Genomic DNA, 18,830 nt, shown 5'->3' on the forward strand with positions numbered 1-18,830 from the left:
CTGTCCAGCAAATGTGTTTTTATCCCATGTTGGCTTTGACACTATTGGTCAGATTTAGTGAATGTGGCAAGTTATTTTTTCATTAAGGACATTTCATTACCAAACTGACACGATATGTACATGAAACAACATAATCACGTTCATCTCTTTTGGATAAAATTAAACATGCCTTTAGAGCCACTCACTGGACTTTTCACTTTTAAGGTGTTGCGAATGTGCCAGAAGCAACGTATTGGGCGAATTTTCACAAATGTTGCCACAGGCATGTTATTCCATTGAGCCTGTGTTAGAATTAACACTGAACTGACTTGAGCTGAATAATGACACTGTTGTCTTTGTGGAGCTTCTTTATGACAGAATTAAAATTTGTCTCATTTTTGGTGAAGCTTGCATCATTGATTCTGTTATTTTTGCGTTTATTACTGAAGCTGCTTTGAAACAATTTGTATCGTATAAAGTGTAATATAAATAAAGGTGACTTGACTTTACTTGACTTGAAAGAGAGCAGGGAAATAATAATAATTATGAGAGAGAGAGAGAGAGAGAGAGAGAGAGAGGCATCTGCAAGCGCAAACATTGTGTGTCAAGTGCAGTCCGGAGGCGTGCGTTTGAAGGGGAAATCTGGCGGAATTAGTGTACCCAAAATTTAGCAGATGCACAATTGTCTGGACATCAGCTATTTTGTACTCCCCAGTGCATTTTGAAAGAAAGCAAATGAACAGAATCCAAGCCGAGGTTTAGCGTTGCAACTCGATGTAGGGTGACTTACTCAAAGTTGAGGCTGTGCAGCAGATGGTTCTAAATTTGTTTGCTAAATACACTGATTTTTTCTTTCTTTTTTGTATAACCTATCCGACCTTCCTTTTCACACTGTGCTCCTGCTGTTCTCACTGCACAACCTAGTATTGCACTATGCTTTCGAAGACTTGAGAGAGAACTGTATTGATCTAGTTCCATTTGGCATGTGGTCTTATGGCTGACCGTTGAAGGAGCTGTTGTTTTGGCTGCTCACCAAAAAGAGGAAACGTGATATTTTTGAACCAGACGGATCAGACGTTACATCAAAAGAGTTTTGCCTTCCAAGGGACAGTCATGTTTTGAGTTAATATGAAAGTAAGAAAGTGTCAAAAGGAAAGAAATTGTGAGATCTCCCTAGTCTCTGTAAAGAGCTTTGAGTTACGTGACAGAAAAGACATATAAATGTAATTATTATTATTATTATTATTATTATTATTAATGTGATGGATATAATAATAATAATTTAAGTAACACTGTATGGTGAGTTAGCATATAAATAAAGCATGTAGAATTGTTTTTATCATTATAATAAATATTGCATTGCAATATGTTATAATTATAATTTATTATAATAAATTATAGTAAATATGTTATGTCTGTTATTAGAATGAAGAAGGAATCCACAGAGAGCATCGGTAATAAAAATGATACAAGGGGAAAAAAAGAAAGATGAAAACAATGATTGGAAAAGCATTGAACAATGGACTAAGACAAAGACAGACCTTGAGAATTGTAAGATGAAGCAGACAGGCGGAATGTCATTAGTGACAATCTCAGTGATATCTTGAGAGGCAGCATGTATTATGAGTCAGCCTGAGTGAGTTCAGGTTAAAGATGGCCACTCCATCACAGAGACAGGAGAAAGCTCTGTAAGGACACCAGGCTTTGATGCACAGCCTGAGGCGTCTGGTGCACTAAGGCCGCTTTCTCATCTCTTCTGCTGTGCGCGAATGTGAGTGTACGAGTGTGCATGTGTGTTTGATCGCGCTTGGCATCAAAACTTGTGCAGCGATTTGACAACATGTCCAAATTTGTGCTATATCCTGTTTCTTTTCATCACAGTATATGTTGTTACTTGTGATTCATGATTAAAAAGCAAAATGTTGTGTACTGTATGCCTTTCTTTTTTATGTGTAACACATTTTGAAGAATGTTTCAAAAGTTTTGTCTATATAATGAAAGTCCAAAACAGCACAGACTTTCATTGTATGGACAATTTTTTTTTTTTTTTAATAAAAAAAATAGACCAGATATCTTTTTTCCAGATATCTCTTCATTGTGTCTAAACATACATACATAAGGTTTTTAGATACTGTACATTTACTTTTTTTTTTCTGGCTATGCTCTACATACCTTCTGAGGTAAAGTCTAAACTCACATTCTCTTCTAGTCATACAATTATAAATCATATTTTCCCTATGTACAGGGAACTTACCATACAATTATGGGTGCATTTTTTTCAGTTGCAGTTAATTGCATGATTATCCATCCTGAAGTCTCGTCTCAAAGATCATGTGCAATGATCTAGATATGCTCATCACGGAGGCACACATGCGGTCTTTGATGGTTCCCACCTGCACACACCAGGCAGGTTGTCTGAAGCACACCTCTGGAGCTGAGCTGAGGAGGTTTATTTGTGATGATAACTGTAATTGCAGTGGATGGTGACACGGAGAGGCCGATATGAGCTGGGAACTACCAGCAGTTATTGTAACCTTAAAATGTGTGCTTCAGGGTATTGTGCCGTGAAAAAAAGAGATTGCAGACTTGAGCACAACTTAATAGCTTCCATATACTGTCAGAATATTACATTAGTCTTCATTTTGCTATAAATGTGTCTAGTATGAAATGTTCGAATGCACTTGAACCTAAAAAGATTTAATTTGACCATAACTGTGCAGGCATGTTAGTTAGATAATCATAGCAACGGATAAGGACTGCATATCAGTGAATATTCTTTGGAGAAATAAGATACATTAGTTCAGGACCATGTTCTTCACACATAGTGACACATAAAAAAAAAGAAAAAAAAAAGAACTTTAATTACATTGATAAATCATCTCACAGCATTTGCAGATAATTGCATTGTGATCTCAGGGAAACAAAAAGAAAGCCATATTTACATTTTTCATTAGCATGTTTATGAGCGGAAATTAAATTCCGACCCTGTTCAGCTATTGATATTTGTTCCAGTGAGTTCCGTGAAGTCCTTTTATTCTGTAGTTTTAAATGATGAACTTCCAGTTGTTCACCCTCATGAGAAGCAATAAATAAATACATACATTAACATTGCCTTGGTTGCTCCCAAGACTCTATTAAATGATAAAGCTTTTTCCATAACTTGGTTATTTTGGCATGGAAGCATATGGGTGGCAATATTCAATTTGAAATTTAATTAGCAAAAAAACTAACAAAAAAAAAAAACAATGCAATATGTAAAATGGCAATGCATTTCTGTTTAAATTTACATGTTCCATTACATTTGTGCAACGTTTGGTGTAAAATGAAAATGAAAATTCAATTATATAATTTACATTTGCCATTTCATACACTAGTTTTAAAATGTAAATTGAATACATATTTTAATGCTTTATAAGTTGCAAAATTAAAATTAAAATGTATTACAGAAATGATAAGATATGTTTAACATGTTCAAACAAAAAATTTTGGAAAATTATAATTTAAATTATATTTTTCTTAATTGCATTTACACTCACAGTTAAGACACTTGCAATTGCATTTTCATTAAATGTCCCGCAATGAATGTAGCAAAATTCAGTGTGCAAATTGAAAATGCATGCAAGAAAATGAACATTTAAATGATAATTTTGCTATTTTTTTTGTTTGAACACGTTAAACATTTCTAATAATTTCTGTAATACATTTTCATTTTCATTTTGCAACTTATAAAGCGTTAAAATATGTATTCAATTTACATTTTAAAACCAGTGTATGAAATGGCAAATGTAAATTATATAATTCAATTTTCATTTTCATTTTGCACCAAACATTGCACAAATGTAATGGAAAATGTAAATTTAAATACAGAAATGCATTGCCATTTTACATTTTGCATTGTCATTTTGCATATTACATTTCAAATTGAATATTGTTACCCATATGCTTCCATAATTGTGTTGCATCCATCTGAGGTATTATCTAAACCTTTCACTCAGTAGCTGATTTTCTTTTCTTTCTTGAAATAAAAACTGAAGGCTTTTACGGAGATATTGTACAGTATATCAACTGAAGGAGCTCCTTGAGACACTGGAGAGCTTCAACATATGCGTTGAGGTATGAGGGGGCAGATAATGAAGTTACAACTTCAGAAAAGAAGCACCAGTGGAGCACCAGTACTTTCTTTGTTTTTTTTTGTTTGTTTTTTGTTGTTGTTTTTTGCCTTCCTGATACACTTTCACTACTCCCGTAGCCTTTGCAAGAGATTGACAGCAGAGATGAAGCTATTTATATCCATCTGTTTATTTATTTCTAGAATTGACATTGTCTTGTAAATTTAATAGTGTGTCGTTTCCCTACCATTTACTTGCATGGATTGTCTTTGATTTCATACATTACAGCCAAACTTTATCTCTCCCTAGATAACTCGATCAGCGTTCTTGCCAAGCACAATTCCTTTCGGCGTCAGAAACAGGAGACGTACCTCCTGCCCATCGTTGTGTCTGACGACGGAGAGCCTCCAATGAGCAGCACAAACACTTTAACTATCCGGGTGTGTGGCTGCAGCAGGGAAGGCATTGTGCAGTCGTGTAACGTCGAGGCTTTTGTTCTACCCATTGGTCTCAGCATGGGAGCTCTGATTGCTATTCTAGCTTGTATAATTCTACTTCTCGGTAGGTCATTTCAGCTGCCTCTTTTAGTCCTTACTTATTTTTTAATTTATAAATTCACTTTGTGATTTGCATGTAAAATCTGAATCTAAAAAGCACTTGGTAAAAGAATAACTGCACAAGGAAAAGGTGGAGATCACTAAGTGGATGTTCTTGTGCCTTTCAGTTATCGTGGTCTTGTTTGTGACATTGAGGAGACACAAGAACGAGCCTCTAATCATCAAAGACGACGAGGACGTGAGGGAGAACATCATCCGTTATGATGACGAGGGAGGCGGGGAGGAGGACACGGAGGCCTTTGACATCGCCACCCTGCAGAACCCAGATGGCATCAACGGCTATCTGCCCAGGAAGGACATCAAGCCTGACCTGCAGTTCATGCCCAGACAAGGTCAGCACTCCGGTCCAAACGGAGTAGACGTAGATGAATTCATCAACGTACGGCTTCACGAGGCAGACAACGACCCCACGGCTCCGCCATATGACTCCATTCAAATCTACGGCTATGAGGGCAGGGGCTCTATTGCGGGCTCCCTGAGTTCCCTCGAAACGGCCTCTTCGGACTCGGACCAGAACTATGACTACCTTAGAGAGTGGGGGCCGCGCTTCAGAAGACTGGGCGAGCTGTATTCCGTGGGTGAGAGCGACAAAGAGACTTGACCTCCAAGCACTACGGACCTTTTGCTTTCATCCACATAACGTGTGTATTATGCTACGGGGATGTTAGACACTGCTGTTAAAAAGGGGGGGAGGGGTGGGGCGCGCCTTTAAAAAAAAACTTCTTAGCGAGACCTAATAGCATTAGTCATCTACCACATCAGCGTGCATCGTAACGTCAGAACTTAACAGTGTCTGTAGTAGGAGGTCAATGATTCTTGTGGAGTGTGAGTTTAGATTAACGTCACTGAGTGTCTAGCAGTATTTTGGGTATTTGTTGTTCACTGTGACCACCAGAGGCATCAGAACTTTGATTCTTGGTAGTCGCTTGAAAAGACTGGATGGAAAGAGGACAATTGGGACACCTTGTAGCCCACTGTGATTGGGAGAAACAGGACTGCAGAGGCCTCAACATGACACTGCTCCCCAGCGACAACAGATCTCTTGACGTCATTTAGCCAATCAGATAAAGGAACATTTAAAAAGAAGGTAAACTAAATAGCAATATATTGTCTACATTACTTATGAATGTATTTGTGATTTAACAAATGCGAGCGCAATGAAAATACATCACACTGGCTTTAGGATCTGCCTGCTGAGATAAGATTCGACCCTTTGATACTACGTGGCCACATTTCTTGAGTAAACTGGAAAAGCCTTGAGGCTTGCTTTATACAACCCTTTGTATCCATATGCTTTAAGCGTGATTCACACTCAAAGATGATTAGAGTGTGTAAGACTGATTTGAGGACAACAAGAGAATTGTGGGAACAATGAGGCCTTCGTTTTACAAAAGCAAGCATTAAATACAGTCGTATTCCAATGTTTTTTGGAGCATTGATGTGTTTCTTCATTATTGTGTATGTTTTATATAAATATATAAATATTAATCGCCAGTCGTGTTGTGCAACAGGTTTGAGTATATTTGTACTTTTTATTTTATTTATTTGAGTGAAATTGTTATTTTTTATTAACTTTTTAATTTAGAGTTTACAGCTTTTCATCTTCAGCTTTGTTTCATTCTGCTCCATCACTGTTTTTTAAAAGCTGAACTGAATTTCTGTACTGAAATTCACATAGTGAGATTCGTTAACTACACTGAACTGTGAAATCCACAGAGGATTTGTTCTTGACCAGGAAAGACAAGTCAATATTTTATTGATACTGTGTGTGTGTGTGTATATATATATATATTCACATACTATATACAGTGATATCAGTGATCATTCTAAGCACAATAGCTGAAATCATCTAGTTCATGTTTATATTTGACCCCTGCCATTTTTTAAATCAAAAGTCAGAAACCACTGAGTATGAAATACAGAAACAGACATGTGTAATGTGCTGCACTGTATGATATTAGAGCAAAAAGAAAAAATATGTACATAGAGTCATTGCTGATTCTCTTAGCTTTTCTTTGAAGTGATAGGTTTTGTCTATGCACGTTAGCTATTGCACATGGGGATCTGGCACTGGAGCTGCGTGCATATTCTGTTTGTATCGATGCGATTCTCTTGGACGGACAGTATATATAAAATAGTCTTTCATGCAAATCATATTTTCTACTGTGCTTTAATGCTCATACACTTGTATGTTTAATTAGCTACTCTATGTAATGTAATCTAAGATATCCATGTATTGTTTCCTACTTTGTGAAATATATTTTTATAAATACTTATGGGTGTAACGTTTTTTAAGCCAAGTATGTCACCGGTCCTGAGACCTGTACACCAGATCTCTTTCTTGCTTTTATGTTTTCATGAAAATGATTCTCCCATTTAGCATAAAACTAGGGCAGTTGATTAAGAATTGAAACTAAATTGATTACATGAGATACTTATAAATCAAATGAATCGAATCTATACATTTTTTTTCTGAGAATTATTATTTATTTTAATTTTTTGGTAGACGACCAAAGCATTGAATAGACATCACAAAAAAAGTAACTTTAGAAATCAATATTGTTTGTTGGATTTCAAAAACCCATCACTGGCCAACAGCCATCGGTAATCCATTATGCAGTTGAGTTTGTCAGTCATGTCCTAAACTTATATTTTTCCATTACATCTGTATTATTTTGTGATAGTTGGTTTATGAAAACATGCATTATAATTACTTCTTTGGCCAGTTTAATGGGTTATTTTCAGCATCTCGTTCCCATGCCATGAACTGCGCGTTTTTTAATAAGAGACTGTGTCAAGTTAGAAACTGTGTTTCTCTTACGAGAGGTCTCTCGTACTGCGTAAGATATCTTACGCTAGGGGAAAATCCTTTTTCCGCGAGATATTGAAGCCAAAAATTATCCTTAATTTTGTAATAATGCAAAACGCGTTGCGGCAGCATGCAGACATAGGCGAGGCAGCTCGCGCGCCTATTGGCTGCTCTGCGGCAACTGCAGCAGCCTATCGAGCGAGGCCTGGCGTGATGCCAGACCCAATGAGGGTGCTTCGCGCCCGCTGCGTCACGTCCCGCCGAAACGGGCGTGTTCTAGGCCTATAAATACCGCTCGCAGGCAGCTATTATCAGATTTTTCATCCTTCAAGCGAAGCACACGCATCGCTGGAGCTGGAGAAGAAGCCGCGCCGTCTGAGAGAGAGCACCTTCAGCGGGACGAGTCACTGAAGTCGCTGGCCGCGCCGCCTTCCTTGCCTTCCTGCTGCGCTATCCGGCGTTATATCCTTTCTCTGCTACTGTGTTTATGTATGTGTGTGTGCTCGCCGCCGCGACACACACTCTCATTTCACTAAAAGAGCTGGGCGTCTTTTTGAAGACGCCCCTTTTCCTGATCACGCAGCTCTCGCGCTCGCTGACGGCGACTGCCCTCACTGCGAGCTAGTTACTGCCTATGGTGACTCTGAGGACTCACCTGGCATCCTTCTCCGAGACTGCTCCTCCTCCTATTTTGCAGCCAACGAGCGCGTTGTACAACCCGCTCGCCTGCACCCAAACACCGTTTCTATGGTGTTCCGTGCGTCACTGGCGTAAGGAGAAAAGAGAGTTTTCTGGTCCCGCTGCGGACGGACTGACCTCCATTTCCTATACATTTCTCATTCCCCTCTGAAATTCAGGCGACTGGAAATGTCAATATTGCAGTGAACGAGCCTGTTGTAATGCACGCAGGCCTGCAATAAACGCCAGCATGTTGACGCTCTCTGTTTCTATGGCAACTTCTCGCTCGTTCAGTTCCAGTAAATGTGACTGTTCCAGTGTATTCTGCAGTAAACAAGTCGGCGACGCAGCACGCTTGCCTGCACACAAACGCCGCTTTTACGGCTACCCAGATAAATCCCATAAGTGTGAATTTTCTGGTGTCCCGGCCACGGCCGATGGTTTTTTATGTGTAGAAAGAATGCCCACTGCCCAGTGCCCATCTCTACACACAAGCACAGCCCGTCACACAGGGCTCGCGCACATAAATCGACTCAGATCGATTGGGCATCAAACGTGGTAAATGTGCCCACTACCCAGTGCCCACAAACACTACGTTATGCATGTCTCACGTTTTCTGTAAAAACGAAACCAACGTGCATTCGCTTCACTCAAGCGATCAATGCTTTCGGTGTGGTAAATGTGCCCGCTATCCCGCGCCCACATCCACGCACAGGCATGACAGTTCCTACGGGACTCGCCCAGCCCTCCCCCTCTCGGTTGACCGCCGCAGAGGAGTCGAGCGCGGGTAATCTGCCCGCTGTTATCAGCGCGCCCCTGCCTCAAATGTCACGAGCGCGACGCTTGTGTTACAGCACATCGAAGCCTCTCCATCGCTGAGCGAACGGAGCACGCTTCGTATTCAACCCCTAGCTATTCATGCAGATGCATGGGCAAAGCTGCCTGGGGTTTCGAAGTGGGTGCTAAACATTATAAAAAGTACGTGCAAGTACTGAACTATTTGGACGATTGGCTGATTCTAGCGCAATCTCGCTCAGTGCTCATAGAGCACACGACCATTTTACTCGATCACCTCAAGAATTTGGGTCTCAGAGTCAATTGGGCAAAGAGCTCTCTGTCCCCCAGTCAGACGATATCTTTCCTGGGCACAGAGTTGGACTCACTGTCCATGATAGCGCGACTATCACCACAGCGCGCGGTAGACATTCAGCGCACAGCGAGCTCGTTCCGCTGCAGCGCGTCTGTCCCGCTCAAGAAATTTCAGAAGATGCTGGGTCTCATGGCCTCAGCATCATCAGTGCTCCAGCTGGGCCTGCTCCGCATGCGCCCGCTGCAGTTTTGGCTGAAAGCGCGAGTCCCACGCCAAGCGTGGGCATCTGGTCTGCTTCGCCTCAAGGTCAATCAGAAGTGCGTCACAGCTCTGAAACCTTGGAGAGCGGACGACTGGTACCAATCAGGTGTAAGCCTGGGGACTTCCTCGAGGGTGAGAGTGGTGTCCACCGACGCATCCACCTCGGGATGGGGAGCGCTGCTCGAGGGCAGACCGTTCTTCGGCCAGTGGTCAGAACGCGAGAAGCTCCTGCACATAAACTGCCTCGAAATGCTGGCAATAGACAACGCGCTGACGCGTTTTGTCCCCAAATAAAAGGACGCCACTTCCTGGTCCGCTCGGACAACATGTTTGTGGTGTCCTACATAAATCGCCAGGGCGGCCTCAGGTCCAGGAGCCTGTACAGGCTAGCAGAACGCCTCCTGGTATGGGCTCAGCGCAACCTGCGCTCGCTCAGAGCAGCGCACGTGCCAGGGCTCCTAAATATAGGACCAGACAGACTGTCCAGGAACAATGTTCCGGCAGGCGAATGGTCTCTACACCCACAGTCAGTCCAACTTCTGTGGAAGAAATTCGGCAGAGCGGAAGTAGACCTGTTCGCGTCTCAAGAAAACGCTCACTGTCCGGAATTTTTCTCCAAGAGCGGGGACGCGCTGGCTCATGTATGGCCCCGCCGCCCGCTCTATGCTTTTCCCCCCGTCTCTCTCCTGCCTCAGGTGATAGAGCGGATCAGGGAAGAAGGATGCTCAGTACTGCTTGTAGCACCGTTTCTGGGAAAACCAACCTTGGTCCCCAGTTGTGAGGCAGTTAGCGAGTACTGCCCCGTGGCCAGTGCCAGTGAGGAGAGACCTCCTCTCTCAGGCCCACGGCTCTGTCTGGCATCCTCACCCGGAATTGTGGTCCCTTCATGTCTGGGCCATCAACGGGTACATGTTGAACTCCCTAAGGGAGTATTAAACACGATCACGCAGGCTAGAGCTCCGTCTACGAGACGGCTCTACTCCTCGAAATGGTCAGTGTTTTCGGGCTGGTGCACAGCCCGTGGCGTGTCACCCACAGACTGTGGAGTGACGGAGGTGCTTTCCTTCCTACTAGAGCTGTTGGATAAGGGCAGGACCCCTTCCACGCTCAAAGTTTATGTGGCGGCTATAGCAGCATTCTCAAGAACAACGCTTGGGCAGTCAATAGGAAGGAACGATTTAGTCATCTGCTTCCTTAGAGGGGCTAAGAGACTGAATCCTCCGAGACCTCCCTCAGTCCCCGTATGGGACCTTTCTACGGTACTGGAAGCCATGAAAGGTGGACCATTGGAGCCTTCACAGACGATTGATCTGAAACATCTGTTTTTCAAGACTGTGTTTCTGCTGGCTCTCGCTTCAGTGAAGTGCATAGGGGACTTACACGCGCTCTCTGTGAGCGCGACGTGCATGGAGTTTGGGCCTAATGACTCAAGAGTTATACTCAAACCTAAGCACGGTTATGTTCCGAAATCCCTCAACACACCGTTTAGGGCGCAGGTTATCTCCCTGTCAGCCCTACCGGTCCCTGATGAGGAAAGAGACGCGGGCCTCTTTTGCCCAGTCAGGGCATTGCGAGCTTATGTGTCTCGCTCGTCTGTTTTCAGACAGACAGAGCAGCTCTTTGTTTCGTTTAGCGGGCGTTCTAAGGGACTAGCCGCGTCAAAACAGAGCCTATCCAGATGGATAGTTGATGCTATAGCGCCGGCATACGCCTCCAAGGGCATGCAGTGCCCGTTGGGTGTCAGAGCGCACTCCACGAGAGGCATGGCCTCTTCGTGGGCCTGGTCGAGTGGGATTGCCTTGCAAGATATTTGTATGGCGGCGGGCTGGGCCTCCCCGTCTACATTTATAAGGTTTTACAACCTAGAGGTTCCCGCCCTGCAGGCCAGGCTGCTGTCGGTCTAGTTAACCAGTATTATCTGACCTGATGCTATTAGCTCAGAATGCTGCGTCTACTGAGCACAGCTCGATGATCGACAGTGAAAAGCAGTAGCACAAGATGTGCCTTGGCAAACTGTGTAAGACCCACATTTCCCCATCAGTTCAGGCCGTACCCCGCCCTGTCTGTATGATGAAATTCACGTCTAAGCGACGCTGCCATATGTGGAAGAGTGCGGCTTCGCCCCTCCCTCTTCCCGGACTCCCTGTGAGTTCCCTGGGTGATTGTGCACTATATGAACCCCGGGCTTTCGCCCTTGGGTCTTTGGTGTCAGATCTCAGCATGCACAGCGTTTTGCATTGGGTCCCCTAGCGTAAGATATCTTACGCAGTACGAGAGACCTCTCGTAAGAGAATGTACTCGGTTACTAACGTAACCTCGGTTCTCTCTAGAAGAGGGAACGAGTACTGCGTATCTTGCCGTGCATGCGCACGCTCTGGTTGCTTCGATGATGAAAAACCAGATAATAGCTGCCTGCGAGCGGTATTTATAGGCCTAGACCACGCCCGTTTCGGCGGGACGTGACGCAGCGGGCGCGAAGCACCCTCATTGGGTCTGGCGTCACGCCAGGCCTCGCTCGATAGGCTGCTGCAGTTGCCGCAGAGCAGCCAATAGGCGCGCGAGCTGCCTCGCCTATGTCTGCATGCTGCCGCAACGCGTTTTGCATTATTACAAAATTAAGGATAATTTTTGGCTTCAATATCTCGCGGAAAAAGGATTTTCCCCTAGCGTAAGATATCTTACGCAGTACTCGTTCCCTCTTCTAGAGGTTACTACGTTAGTAACCGAGTACGTTCTTTCCTTTGCACACCATTTAGCTGTTTCCTAAGACAAACAACACGTCCTGTGTGACCGGCTTCTCACTCATTTTGTCCTGTCTGCGTCAAGTGGTTTGGCAAGGTATGCTGCATCTGGTACATCTATTTTTATAAATAATACATTGTATAAAATGAATATGTTAAATTGACAGCCCTACATTAAAACAAATGAGAAAAAAACATTTTACTATGGTTAGGAATATTTTGCTAAAAATGTATGCATTCGTTGCCTTTTGTGCTTGATCAAACCTCCAGTTTCCTTCACTTACAGTACCAGTCAAAAGTTTGGGAGCATTACAATATATTAAAGTCTTATTTCTCGCCAAGGCTGTATTTATTTGATCAAAAATAGTATTATTGTAAAATATTATAAAAATTTTAAATAATTGTTTTCTATTTTAATACATTTACAATTTTAATTTATTCCTGTGATGGCAAAGCTGAATTTTCAGCTCAAGAAACATTTCTTCTTATTTTTATCAATGTTGAAAACAGTTTCTGCTGCTTAACATTTTTGTGGAAACAATGATACTATTCAAACATTTGTGGTAAGATAAAAAAAAAAAAAAAAAAAGTGTGTGTGTGAGAGAGAGAGAGAGAGAGAGAGAGAGAGAGAGAGAGAGAGAGAGAGATTAATACTTTAATAATTTTATTCAGGGATGCATTATGATTTGCATTATTTATGATTAATATTGATGACATTTATAATGTTACAAAAGATTTATATTTGATAAATGCTTTAATAAATTTAATAGATACATTTAAAAAATGCAAATAAGTGCTGTTCATTGGATTTTCTATTCATCAAAGAATTTCCACAATGAATTCCTTTTATGAGAGATGCTGATAGATTTTAATGATCTATCCCCCACAGTGTTTTCCAACAAAGTGGAGGCTTATGAGTCATAATCTGCTTCCATCTCTCTTGTTCCTTTTGAAAGATTTGAATTTATCCTCTAACCTATCTGATATTAGATTGTTTTCATGAATAACAAAAGCTCGTGATCTTGTCAATTACTGTGCTGGAGTGGATTTGTCATTTGTTACACTGAAACTAAAAACAACAACAACAACAACAACAAAAAATCCCTACAAGATTACTGTGCACCATCTCAACTGATATGCACCCCTACTTTTTTATTATTATTTTACTTTTATGTCCTAGGTTAGAATTATAACATGAAACTTAATATTAGATTGTTGTTGTGGTTGTACAATGTCCTCAAGTAGGTTCAGACAACACTGATGAAATACAGAAAAGATATAAACAGTGTTTTGGTGCATGAGTTTTAAAATCAAAATGAGTCAAAATAATTAAATAATATCTGCAGAAATCATTAAAAATTTTGGTTAGTGAATTTAACTGTTGCACCCTTGAGCATGGCACTGAATCTTTTTCTCTATCTTACTGGAAGTGTACTGTATATTTCTCTGGGGAAAAAAGCATCTGCCAAATTAGAATTAACCAAGGAGAGAAAGAGAGATAGATAAGTATGCTGTAACAATCTTGAATTGTTGGAAAGCCATGTTTGAGTTTCTTATATGATAAATGTAGGTTAAAAACTAAGTTAGAGACAAGTAAAAAAATAAAAAATAAAAATAAAAAACACTCAAGTTTTAATTCTGCTCTATTTTCCGTTCTATGCATGAGAAGCAGGCTGGTCAATTAAAAATCATTTAATTTAAGTGGGTAATACTGTATGACTTTGGATGTACTCTCTGCATATTCATCATTGGCATTTTCTATGCAGACTAGTAATAAATTGGAAAATGGCATATGTCCCCATTAAAAGGACATCTTTATAGAAGTCAAGCGAGTTGGAACAGGCCATTACTCTGAGTCTCCCACAGATCACTGAAGCAGTGGAAATACACAGGCGCCATATGACCACCCTGACACATATATTAATATTGTTGACAACTTTCAAACTTCTGATATGCCAGAGGATTTATTCTCTGATCCTACAATGTCTTTGTACCATGTGCTGATCCAAGCTATAGTGCTTGATGGTACAAGTTTCAAAAGTGCCAGTAATATATAAAAAAAATATAAAAAAAACGGGTTACACTTTATTTTAAGGTGACCTTGTTGCAGTGCATCTATACATTTAAGTGCTTAGTAATATTAATAAACTGCATGTACTTACTATAGGGTTAGGTTTTGGTTTAGGGTTATTTGCATGCAATTATGCATAATTTATTTGTTATCACTATAGTAACTACATATAACATGTAACAAGGACACAAAAACTAAAATAAACTATGCATAATTACATGCAAACAACCCTAAACCAAAACCTAACCCTATATTTCAGCATTTGTTTCTGTGACCAAACTTGACCAATGGCGCCACCGACTCCTGGCCACCCCGCTGGCCAGTATAAATTTTAGTAGCATCAGTTATGCATTTCATCCCTAATGCACAGCCAGGCAGGCAAGCCGCTCTAGACCTTCGATCGCACACAGTAGCCAGTACTCCCCCGCCCCCTCCGTCCATGCCGCTGTTGCGCGCTCAGACAGCAACAGCTCAGCGCGTGCCCGTCGGTCAACAATTTCAAAAGAAGTTAAGAAAGAAGACGAAGAAGACTACCGCGTCAGTTTGGGTGACAAAGTCATCTGAAGTTATTCCATAGCTTAATGTGAGGGACATAAGTCTATTTACATCATTCAAGTTTTTACGGAAACTCGTTTTCCCTCCTCTGTGGCTGTCAATCATTCTCCATTCAGTATTCAAACAGCGCGCGCGCCTCTTCCGGTTGGATGCACGGTAAAACTCTCTCCAATATGATATATTCACATTATAATGCATTATCTGTAGATAAAAGGCTGTGGCTTTGCATAAAATGACTTTATTTTGTTGGAGTTTGTTGCTGTTTTTAAACGACTCACTACCGTGTGCTTGTTAGATCAAACACATCACAAGGACTATGAATCGGAATCAGACGCACAATAACTGGAATTTAAAACAAATGATCAATAAACTGTTGGACAGACAGACACTTGGATTTGTGCGCTCGACATTTCTTCGCTTTGTGCCGTGAACTTTTAAATGCGCACTTGTTCAGTGCAGCGCTGCACACTGTGACTCCATGTTGCTTTGAGCACATCATTCTGCACCCGCGATGCGCATACGCGCTTTGTGCGCTCTGTTTTGAAGCGTTTCATATTATCATGGTTTTGCGCACTGAAAGATTATCAAAAGCCTATATTTTTTTATACCTAGCCTGCTCAATACATTTAAAATAAGCATAATTTAATTGTATATTATTTCTTTGTAGTGTATAGGGGTTGCACGACTACTGATTTCTGCTAGTCGATTCCTTATCAAAACAATACTCGAGTTACTCGACTACTCGTGGTTCATGCTACTTTAAATGAAAAGACATGAAATAGCTAGATCTTATCAATAAACATTTATTAATTCATAGCCTAATGCAACAATTACATAAGTAAACTCTCAAAACATTATAATTATGACATTTCATTTTTAAATTTTCATGTAACAGTCTAAAGCCAAATAAATAGCCGTTCTTGCCTTTCATTTCAGACGTCTGCTTCTAGGGGCCGTTCACATATCGCGTCTTTTTCGCGCTCAAGGTCGTTATTTCAAATGTAGGAGCGCGGCGAGCGCGCTCATATGGAAACAACGTGGTGCGCTAGTTTTTCCAGGCGGGTTTTTCCTTCTCATCTCCAGAAATATATCTAGTAGTAAAGCTAATGCAAGGGCTAGAAATCAATTAATCCTTTGCTGATACTTCTTCATCGTCATCATGGAGAGCGCAGTTCACGGTTGCATAGCACCGACAGACGCCATGGGAGCGCGAGCGCTTGTAGGAGACAGCGGCCGCGCTTTCCACACGTTTTTAAACGCAATATGTGAACGGCCTCTTGCAGAGTTGGCCAATTACAATATTTTTGTCATCCTTGATGAAATACTTCCACACATCTGACGTGTGGCGTCTGTTGGTGACGTTCGCCATTTTTAATTCATTTATGGTTAATGGACGCTCGAGTAGTCGATTGTTTCCGACAGCGTCGACTAGTGGTTGAAGTAGTCGATCTATCGACTACTCGACTAGTCTATGCAAGCCCTAGTAGTGTAGGCTATATAAATATATACACTTCTGAATTCTTGACATTAATAAATATAATATATTTGTATCTGCCGGTATCTGCTTTTCCCCAGTAACTGTTTTGTTTGCAATAAATGTACACCTTATGCCAAATATAATTGCAAAATACAACAGGATTGTTGTGCAACTCAAAATGTTAACTGTACTGTTATTAGTCTATGCACATTATATCATTAGTAACATTAAATATAACACAATAAACCATCATATAGTATATCAGTAGGAGTTTCCTTAAGTCTTTCTGAAAGTTTACTACAGGCCGGTTTACTACAACAGTAGAAAAAAATTCTGAAATTATGGTTTATAGTTTTGGTGTGCCACCCCAAGATTTTAAGTGGCCCCATCTGGCCACCCCTATGAAAAATTTGGGCTTGACAAACTTTACTTTTTATTAATTTCATAAGTTGAGATAATGATATTCAATATTATATAATTGTAATCATATATTATTTCTTTTTTTTATTTCATATTTCTAGAAATACTTTTAATCCAAAACAAATCCAAAGTCTGTCTGCTTCTTCTGATGTATTCGGTATACATTTCTAAAAAGGGCTGCGTGTTTGGCAGCTATTCTATTTATTTCCAGTTCCAGACATGAAAAGAAAAAAAAATTCCATAATTCTCTCTCTGTCTACATCTTTATTGGACTGAAACAGCTTTTTCTCTGTGTTCATCTCCATCCTCCCACAGACATGGTTTCATTTGGGAGACCTTGGATATGTCTCAGCAACACTTCAAGTGTCCTGGTTTGTACAAAACATCTCCTTCATATTTTTAAACATATTTATAATTTTATATAGGCCTATTCTACTTTGTGATAGCAAGTTCACAGTAACTCTTGATGGATCTTGGACAGTTATCGAGGTCAAAACTGAATGATGATTTAAAGTGACTAAATAACATTACTGGTCCGTAAGGCACTTGTGGCATATTCATGCATATTCATCAGAAATGCAGATAGGTTTGATGCATTGACAATTCTAATTAAAGCAACCATGATGAAAATTAGATGGACATGACCAAATGATGATAGACGTTGATGGTGGGTAATAAACAACAAGACAACTTTTGTGGGAAAGAATCTGTCATATATTCCTTTAACGCATGCCTCGGGTCCTTAGTGACCTGGGACGTCTTCCACTACCCTCCTCCTCGTTCATTTTTTAAAGTTGGATATCAACCTTCTTAGTATTCCTCAATCAATTCATTATAAACAATGTAACAAAGCAAAAAAAAAAAAAAAAAAAAAAAAAATATATATATATATATATATATATATATATATAAAAAGATGCCCGTTTTCCTATATATCATTTTATTTATTTATTTTTTACAAATTGTATAGGATCGCTAACAGAGGTGTGTAAAAGTATAAATATATTTTTTTCTGCACAACAAAAATGTTATCTTTGATGGCTGAATAAGTGCAATTCACGTGTCTGTTCATCAATGTCTGATACAATGAGGAAATGATGTTTCACTCAAAATCATCACAGGCAGAAAACAAAAGAATAGGAAGTATCATCAGCAAAACTTGAAATGGTGCAGCAATTTACCGCAAGTACTGAACGCAATCAAATATTGGTGTCACTGTCATTTGATGGTGGATCTGGTGAAGAAGCTGTCAGCGATCAAAATATTGAATTTGAAAATGTTGAAAATGATAGTTTTGAGAATATGTTTGAGATTGTGCTGAATGCTGAATGTACTGGGAAATGAGCTCTGATGAGGACAGTGATGATGGTATAAAAAACTACTCAAACTGAACCCTTCCAAGTTTCAAAAACGAACAAAATATACTTTATTTTATTCTTCTGTAATTGTTACTCTAATATCAAGACAGTTTTACATTATCGCGATAAATAGAGATCCATCCGTATTAGATATAGGTTTGGGTATACTTGGATATAGTTTTTAGTTTTTGTTTACTCCTGATATTGTTTTTAATTAAATACTGCTAGAGGAAAAGTTACTTTGCAAACTTTGCAAGAGAACAACTCAAGTGCTCAGAGCTGTGGTCAGTCCTCTGACTAAACAGCCATTAACATCAACAACTCAGCTCTGGATGGCGAGAAATGTCAAGCTGATGAATTATACAGCAGTAGAGAAATATGAAAGCACTTCGAGGCTAGTGCTCCTGCAGAGAATCAGATAGAAGGCAAAACCTCTTTTGCAAGTGCCGTATGTAGAAAATCAATGGGTTCTGGTCAGAGGCTCTTCACCACAGTACCTACCCCATTTCAAGAGCTCAGGCGCTGTTAATGATAAGACGAGGGTGCACAATCAACCGCAAGCCATTTCACATCTCTGCCTCTGTGGAAGTTGGGTCAGCTTAGTGTCAACTAAGTCTCCTCACAGACAAACAAAGAACAAAGAGAGTACAACATTCCCGAGACCA

The 18,830-nt window shown here is 40.5% G+C and overlaps 1 protein-coding gene across 3 annotated transcripts in view; it reads left to right on the plus strand.

Annotated features, from left to right (window-relative positions):
* Nucleotides 1-18,830, plus strand: part of cdh8 (cadherin 8) — a 406,841-nt gene that overhangs the window by 85,368 nt on the left and 302,643 nt on the right. The window contains exons 11-12 of one of the 3 annotated variants that reach the window (XR_014203789.1): nt 4,398-4,649; nt 4,813-6,204. Coding sequence is in view for 2 of the 3 variants with exons in the window: in XM_082162158.1 (XP_082018284.1) it covers nt 4,398-4,649; nt 4,813-5,306 (746 nt within the window). In the remaining variant the exon portion in view is untranslated. Of the gene's footprint in view, nt 1-4,397; nt 4,650-4,812; nt 6,949-18,830 lie in introns of those variants that run through there. The other 2 variants (XM_082162158.1, XM_082162159.1) reach the window with 2 other exon arrangements.

The sequence above is a fragment of the Leuciscus leuciscus genome (assembly GCF_965113295.1).
Source record: "Leuciscus leuciscus genome assembly, chromosome: 2".
NCBI lineage: Eukaryota > Metazoa > Chordata > Actinopteri > Cypriniformes > Leuciscidae > Leuciscus > Leuciscus leuciscus.